The following is an 8,537-nucleotide window of genomic DNA, read 5'->3' as shown; positions in this document are numbered from 1 at the left end:
TATTTGTGTTTGTATGTAGATATATGTAGATAGATAGATAGATAGATAGATAGATAGATAGATAGATAGATAGATAGATAGATAGATAGATAGATAGATAGATAGAGCTATTCACCAATGTTTTCATTCATCGTGTAGGGAACTGGAGATTTCCACAGAATGTCTCTTCCCAGGGTACTACTTCTTCCAGTGTTTGGCGGCTTAAATAAAAATTATATAAGATATAATGTGTGACATTTTTCGTCACACAATATCACACAATTTGAGTTTTCGTTAAGTCACTGTTCTTAGAGAAATAAACCTTCAACTTTTGCCTGATAAACTTACCTTATGAATATCATCACTTAATGGATCTAAGATAAAGAAAAAAATACTTATTTTTCAAAATAATCAGAAAGCTACAGTTCATAAATCTATTATTAAATCTGATACAGAAACAGCATGTTTCCTTTATTATAACAGAGAAAATCAACTTCACCATCAGTGTTATTCTTGTTGTCGTCAATGTCTACAGAAAAAAACAACACAAGTCTTCTTTGAATTTAATGATATAAACCCTTGAACAAAATGACTTATACAAAATAATATGAAAAAACACACATAAAACAACTTACCAACCGTGTTTGATTCTTGCTAGATAAAAAAATAAGACAAGTTAGCAGGACATTTTTTTGGTGTGAGGAAGAAAATTAATGGCTAGAATATATTGAATTTTTTTAGGAAAAGGAGCTCTTATTTTGGTTAGGTCTAGAAAATAAATCTAACAAATTAAAGATCAAACAATGTCTTTATTCCTGCTGTTTCATCAAATTTACATTAACTTTCTTTCCTCACCAACACATTTTTACACAAACTGAATGATGAAAGAATCATTAAAGTTGAAATGCTGATTTGAACTAACAAGTAAAGGCAGATTCATGCAAGCTTGGAACTGGTGGGTGCATCAGAGAATTACTGTATGTGGGTTTATCTACAAGTGGGGTTTTGAGTTTTTATAGGGATGTTTGGAGTATTTACTGATCCCAGGATATTGTGGCTTAAGACAGTGAATATAATGAAAGGCTCGGTACAAAACACAAACTAAAACTAAACAAAAACAAGGTTTAGGAATTTTCACCATTACATATATGTGTTCAAGATTCTAAGATAAGATATGTCTTGAATAGGTTGAATAAGACAATGACAACTATATAAAATTATTACAGTTATACATTGATAAGTCAAAACGGTGTTAGTTCCTGTCCCAGTTCGTCTGTCTCAAGCTTAAAAAGGTTATATTTATCAGTGGTTTATCTTAGCATGCATAAAACCTAAAATACTTACTGTGTTCATGGAGAGGGCGGGTGAAACCACCAAGATTACTATGAAAAAACTGCTGCCTTGCATCTTGTTTAGTCTTGGCATTGCAGAGATGGCCTAGAGGGCCTAGGGAGCCAAATGGATGCGTAAAAATGATGGGCAAGATAAGACTCTTCCTTCACAAAATAAGAAAAGTTAAGTTTTAAACAAAAAAAAGCAATATATAATGAGGACAAGGGAAGAAGATGGCATAAGTCTGTGATCAGCAGGAAAACTGTCAAAATTAGTTGAGACACAGGTCTTATATACCAGGTAAGGAGGTAGCTAAAGAGGAAGAACTTTGGGTGAATTAAAAAAAAATGTTGTTTTACCAAAATTATAATTCAATGGGTACAGGGGAACCAGATATAAAAGGGGAAACTTAATTTTATTAGAGAACAAAGAAATCACAAGTTGTGGAACGCCAAAACAAGATGCAAAAGAGACATGAGCGACATGGAGACAAGAATAACTAGAGAGCAAAGCAGAACTAATACACCAAGACCGCTTATGAACTGCCAGGGTGGACTGGTGAAATCGGGACACATTTAGGCATAATAGAGGTAGGTAAAATGAGGCTGACTGAACAAATTAAACAAGAATAAATCCCAGTAGTACTGTATTGTTATTCACAACAAAACATACATTTTTACAGAACGCCATCCTCAAGGTTCAGCTTCTAATAGACCACCAGGCATCAGGTTGGTCAGAGTAAGCATTGGAAAATTCTCAGATGAGCATTTACCGAAAATGTGACGAGCTAGACAGTTACTCATCTAGGCCATATTCCAGAGACGGGCATATGCCTAACCGAGAGTTTCAACATATCCATCCATCCTAGTAGAGACCTAGATACCCTTTTGCTGGTCAATCATATTGCAACTGACAATGTGAAAAGATAGATCTTAGAGCAAAATTTATAAATTGGTCCATCCACTTAGGAACTTTGGATTATTTAGACTGGCAGAGGCAAAGTTTCTCCAAAGCTAGCAACTGCAGATAGAAGCTAGACCAATACAGCTTTCTCAACAAATTAGAAATGATGTGAAAGAAGCTATGGCATTGCACCAGGCATGCGGCAAAGAGAAGTTTGCTTATTTTTGCCTTTGATTTTGTGAAGCTTAGTCACGATTTAAAGGTGTCCTTCAAAAAGCCTCTACGGATATTCTGAAATTCTGGCCAGCAATTTGAGAAAATTAGATATCGGATCTTTGTGATAGTCACCCTATAAAACACTGATTTTGCTGTTCATAAGAATATTAAGCAATCATTTTTATGCCCAAACTTTACATTTATGCCCAAACTTTCACTTCTCACCTGACGTCTGGCACAATTTACCTTCCTCAGCAGTTTATTTTGTTGCATGCACCAGTCCTTCTTACCGCAAACTACCCACACATGTTCAACCCCATACTTCACATATGGGATAACATCCTCATTTGCACGCTTGTTGAAAATGATGGTCTTTATGGATGTAGGAGTTTGTCCCAAAGTATATTCTGAAAATGTAATCTGTTTTTTTATGCTAGGCTTGGATTAAATGCCTCTGCCATGCTAATTCCCTTCTTTGGTTCATATATTTCAAGATGCAGTTCCTGAGGTGTTCATAAAACATAATCTTTGTTTATATGTAACTGCATTTTTTAAAACTATATTGATATAATATATACCCAACAACAGCTCTTATCTGTGTCTTTATACACAGTCCAACCTAGAGAGCATTATGCTTTTGTTTCACAGCCGAAACTGATCAGTTTAGCACCTATTAATCAGACAAAGAAATAACCCTATATTGTTTTTATTGGTTACTGTGGAAGTGTTCGTGGGTTTGGTGGGCCTGTTGCATTTCGCTGTCAGAAATTCAACACAAGCAATAATTTTGCATTGAAATACAAAAATTATGTTCCCTTCACTACTGCTATATAAATATAAAAGATATGGCTTATTTTTGCAGGGCTTACATTTCGAGTTAACCTCTATGTTGTTATCAGAATCTTTTCTCTCTATTAAAATTATTTGCAAAGTTTCTGTAAAAATTATTTCTGTCAATGTGATTTGATAAACACTGCATCAGAAAATTTTTCTTAGATACTTCTAGCAGGGTAAATCACAAGTCATTTCATAAAGTGTAGATGGTCAAAAACTGGTTCCTTAACTATAAAAAGGTTATTGTTTGCTAACAGTGCGGGCATACACTGTAGGATATTTTCAATTGTTGTACTCAGCTACAGCTCAAACTGTACGATGGTGCCGAGCACCAAAATTGGCGCTTGTCGAACCCGCCAATCTGGAAAGTGAAGAAGAGGAACTCTCTTGTTTGCACATGTGCAGTGCATGAGGTTCTGATAAATGGGCTCATAGACGCAGGATTTACTCACAAACACCTTACGAGGGCCAACTGAATTTCAAACATATTTGATTTTCTCCCGACCTAATGATTCCTGATCGGGAGGTGGTCGTGATAGGCTAATCACCCCTCATTACACTACTATACGCAGGCATGATGAGGCTGAACCAGTTTCAAAAAAATTCTTGCATGACTGGAGAAAAGGACAAAATATCAGAAAGTGTATGCCCGGCCTAAGGGAGATTCTCCAGTTCTCCACCTTTTTTTTTTCCCACAATGGGGACATTCACTTTCTGCATTTAACCCATCCCCTTGGGGAGCAGTGGGCTGCCATTTTGTGGCGCCCGGGGAGTTAGGGGTTAAGGGTCTTGTTCAGGGATGGAGAGTTGCAGTCCATGGCAGTTTGTGGGACTCGAACTCAGAACCTCAGGAACCCTAACAGAATGCTCTAACAACTTTTTCTAACAACTTTTCAACATTTTCAACATTTTTCAGCATTTCTACAGCCATGCCATGAATACTTAAGGTAATTCTGAAGTTAAATGGTGTTGTACCTGGTGCGGTTAAATATGCAAATATATTTAAGTTGTATTAATACTGAGGACAAAGACATATAATAAACTTAAAAAAAAAAAAAAGGAAAATAAGGAAGTATTTATTCAGGGTTCTTAGGAAAGAGAACTATTTCCTCTTTTTCCTACTATTTTTTTTTTTATGTTATTGTCTGTTTGAGTCATGCAACATGACTTCCCATGTTTGATGTTTACTAGTGTATGTCCGCTTTTAAATTAATTTAACCTTTACTTACTTCCCTAAACCTTTTGATCACAGAACTAAAATAACCTGAATATAAGACTGAAATAAAAAGCAAATGTTTTGTGAAAAGGTTTAAACAAAATTGATGTCTTAAAAATGGCATACGGTTGTAATATTTTCAGATCACCTATAGCTTAGCTAGAGATCCTGGAAAATAAGTACGGTAATGTTTAGCCTTTGTTTTATTTAGACAGAGCAGATTGTGGTATTTGTAAGGACATGCAAAACAGATTATGTTTAAAGGAATCACACTAATGTGATAAACCTTCACTACGTCTATCTATCTACACATAAATAAACAGATGGCATATTTACAGTTAGGGAAAAACACCCTTGCACCCTTGCAGGGTGTTCTTTAGTTTAATACCGCTTTATACAATTGACATTTAAAGAAAAAATCAAGGGTAGTCTACAAATATCTTTTGCATAACTATTGAGATTGTTCTTGGGTGTGCTTTATTTTAATATCATGATGGCTGTGATGGCTTCTAGTTTTGCTTTTATTCGTCTAGCTACCTCTTGTGTTTCTATCAAGTTTTCTGTATTTCAATTAAAATTTCCTCTTCAATTTCTGCCAGCATTTTCTTTCCCTTCAAACTTCATGAAATTCTCCGCCTATACACTTTTATTCCAATGTATTCTCTAATCTCAGAAGAAAAGAGCAGAAATGTTTTCTTTTAGGTATAACCAGTTTTGTATGGTTGATGATTTGCAGATTAACTTAAAATTTCACGCCCATTTATTCTCTCAACAACCTGGTCAGTGAAATGTCCTGGTCTTACTCTCTCTAACCAAGGATAAGCTGTTACCCATTGCCTGCGTTGCTTAGAGGAATGAGGGAGGTCTCTCCAACAGACTTGGATGCATAAATGGAATGATTTTCAGGCAGGAGCTCATATCAGTAACATTAATTCTTAATTATTTTATTATAACCTATATTAAAACACGTACCGGTATGCTTATAAAAAATATTTATTTTTTTGGATAAAACAAAACAAAAAGAAAGATTTCTAAAAAAAATCTTGGTAGGTTCCTTAGCACAAGCAAATAAGAACACACTGTAGTTCTTGCACTGCAAAATCTGTTCTCTTAGAATATTTGAAGAAATAAAGGTAACGATTATAGCGGGTGGACGAAAACGGGATGCCAGCAAAACCAAAACAAAGAAATGATGGCAGTCACCATAGATGGCTGATCAGACTAGTTGTTTTGGATTATTACACCAATACATCTTTCCTTTTTCTCTGGTGTATTGTTAATATTCAAGTCTATATGAATATTTTTCCAGAATTCTCCCAAGCCTGAAATGTTTCTCCAACAATAATAATGAAACTTTATTGATCTCACATTGGAGAAGTGTACTCTGCATTTAACCAATCCCCTTGAGGAGCAGTGGGCTGCCATTGTGTTGCACCCAGGGAAAAGTCGGGGGTTAAGGGTCTTGTTCAGGAACCCAGAGTGGAGGCAGTGGGATTCAAACCAAGTACTTGCAACCTTCTCAGAGCAGTGCTCTAACCCACTAGGTCAACACTCCCCATGATTAAGAAGAAATTATCACAAACTAGTGATTTGGTGTTATATTATTTAAAATTACTTAAACTGTAAACTGTCATTATAAGTGGGAAAAAAGTGAAGCACATATTTCTTTGTTCATAAAACAGAAATGCTTTTGCTCAGCATTTATCCAGGCTTCAACTACAGTATGTTCCTTATACTGAAGTTGGAAATTGCAGTCTGTTGACTTAAAAAAAAAAATCTCAGAAGTGAGCATAGTATATTATAAACGCAACTTATTTTCAAATGATAAACCTAGGTGCCATTTTATAATGTTAAGAGGATTTAAATTAGAATATTTTGTGTTTAAAAATTTCCCTAATCTGTGCAGGTTAAACTGTAATTTCAAACAGCAATGCCATAAAAGGCTCTGAATTAAATTTGATATGAATTTTATATATTATATTAATATTTTGTGAATTTATGATAAAACTCTTAAGAAACAAACAACACAGATTTAGATCTTTGAACCTTTTATTTATTTAATCACCGTACCAACATTTTATTGTATTGTAAAATATCCTACTTACAGTAAATATTTTCAATTCAGTATTTGATGCTCTATAATCTCTAAATACAGATTTCTCATATTAATACCATTCAAATTAGCTATATAACATAAACATTTTTTTTTTCTATTATCATTGCAATATTCCAAAACATATGGAGAGCCATTTCTGCCAAAATTAAATAAATAAATAAATGGGTGAAATAAATAAAAAATGAGTAAAAAAAAAATCAAAAAATGAAGAAAATGAGTGAAATAAATAAAAAGTTTGTTAAATAAATAATTTAGCTTTTTCATTAAACCAATTTTTAATTTATTTATTTTTCATATTATCAATTTCCCAATTTCTCTTTTTCATTTATCTATATGTCATTTATCCCTTTATCCATTTACCCATTTTTCATTAATCTAATTTTCATTTAACCACTTTTCAATTTCCCTTTTTCATTAAGCCAATTTTTTTATTTATTTATTTTTCAGATTATTTATTTCTCAATTTCTGTTTTATCTATTTTTCATTTATCTATTTTTCATTTGTCCATTTTTCATTTATCCCTTTATTTATTTACCCATTTTTCATTAATCTATTTTTTAATTTAACCATTTTTCAATTTCCTTTCTCCATTTACCCGATTTTCTATTTCCCAGTTTTATTACTCAATTTCTCATATATCCCTTTTTTTACTTACCCATTTTCTTTTATTTATTTTTCATTTACCCATTTTTCATTAATCTCTTTATCTATTTACCCATTTTTCATTTATCTCTTTATCTATTTACCCATTTTTCATCAATCTATCTTTTAATTTAACCACTGTTCAATTTCCTTTTTCCATTAACCCGATTTCCTATTTCCCGGTTTCATTAATCAATTTCTCATATATCCCTTTTTTTACTTACCCATTTTCTTTTATTTATTTTTCATTTACCCATTTTTCATCAATCTATCTTTTAATTTAACCACTGTTCAATTTCCTTTTTCCATTAACCCGATTTCCTATTTCCCGGTTTCATTAATCAATATATATATCCCTTTTTTATTTACCAATTTTTCTTTTATCTATTTTTCATTTACCATTTGTTTGAAAAATTTTTCATTTTCCAATTTCCCTTATTTATTAAGTATTTCCTTATTTTTTAATTTATCACATTCTATTTTCCCCTCTTCGCTTCTGATTTAATATCATAATGAGGGGCGGTGTCTTCAGGCTACAATGGCAGCCTATTAGTTGGTTAGATGCAACTGCAGCACTCAGTTCCTGTGGACTTTCCCTCCGAAAAGCAGTCTAGAAATGGCGAACACAGAGGGTGCAGCACGTTCTGTATCGGTTCTTCTTAGGGAAGCTGCCGATCGAATTACAGAATATCCCTATGGATAACAGAGAGGTGGAGCGGGTTTCACGCCGTTAATTTCAGTGATCCTGCACTGTGGCCAATGCAAAGACTTATTCTGATTGAGTAAATGTTGTACGTTTAAAGGCAAAAAGGAAGTCTTTCAGAGTGATGGCAAATTAACTGCCAGAAGATTCAGAGGGCAGAGAATTTCCAAAGTGTCTTACCTATTCTACCTCCCGAATGGAGGGGAAAAAATTGTTAGGGAGTGGCAGATATACAACAGGTCAAAAAAGGCCATAGTTTGCTAACCGTGTTTGCTGTTCTCCTGTGAAGTAGAGAAACTAGTGCATTAAATTCAATAAATGGGATGAAAATATCCAACATAAAATACAGAAAGCTTTATGAAAGAGTTCAAAGGCATGAAAGAAACTGTGCACACAAACATTGCTATTGGAAATGTAAGAAACTGCTACGTATTTTCCAATCTCTACCTGTGACGGGCTGAAGGTGAGTGGGTTTTCAGTAAAATGAAGATAATAAAGAGCTACCTTTACTATAGGATGTCCCAGGAAAGGTTCAATGATGTGGCAAAATCATAAATTAGTTTCCCACTAAAAAAGTTAGCCGATTGGCATTTAG

The 8,537-nt window shown here is 33.7% G+C and overlaps 1 protein-coding gene across 1 annotated transcript in view; it reads right to left on the bottom strand.

The window, feature by feature from the left end:
* The window catches only part of LOC107083563 (meprin A subunit beta-like), a 10,867-nt gene extending 9,372 nt beyond the window's left edge, over positions 1-1,495 (bottom strand). Inside the window, 4 exon segments of the mRNA XM_015372881.1 lie at positions 116-200; positions 328-353; positions 479-508; positions 1,311-1,495. Coding sequence (XP_015228367.1) covers positions 116-200; positions 328-353; positions 479-508; positions 1,311-1,404 — 235 coding nt within the window. The 5' untranslated portion in view covers positions 1,405-1,495.
* Positions 1,496-8,537: the final 7,042 nt, after the last annotated feature.

This window comes from Cyprinodon variegatus, unplaced genomic scaffold (genome assembly GCF_000732505.1).
Source record: "Cyprinodon variegatus isolate N-32 unplaced genomic scaffold, C_variegatus-1.0 Scaffold77, whole genome shotgun sequence".
Lineage (NCBI taxonomy): Eukaryota > Metazoa > Chordata > Actinopteri > Cyprinodontiformes > Cyprinodontidae > Cyprinodon > Cyprinodon variegatus.
The sequence above is the reverse complement of the archived record's forward strand: the minus strand, read 5'-3'. Positions and strand labels throughout refer to the sequence as shown.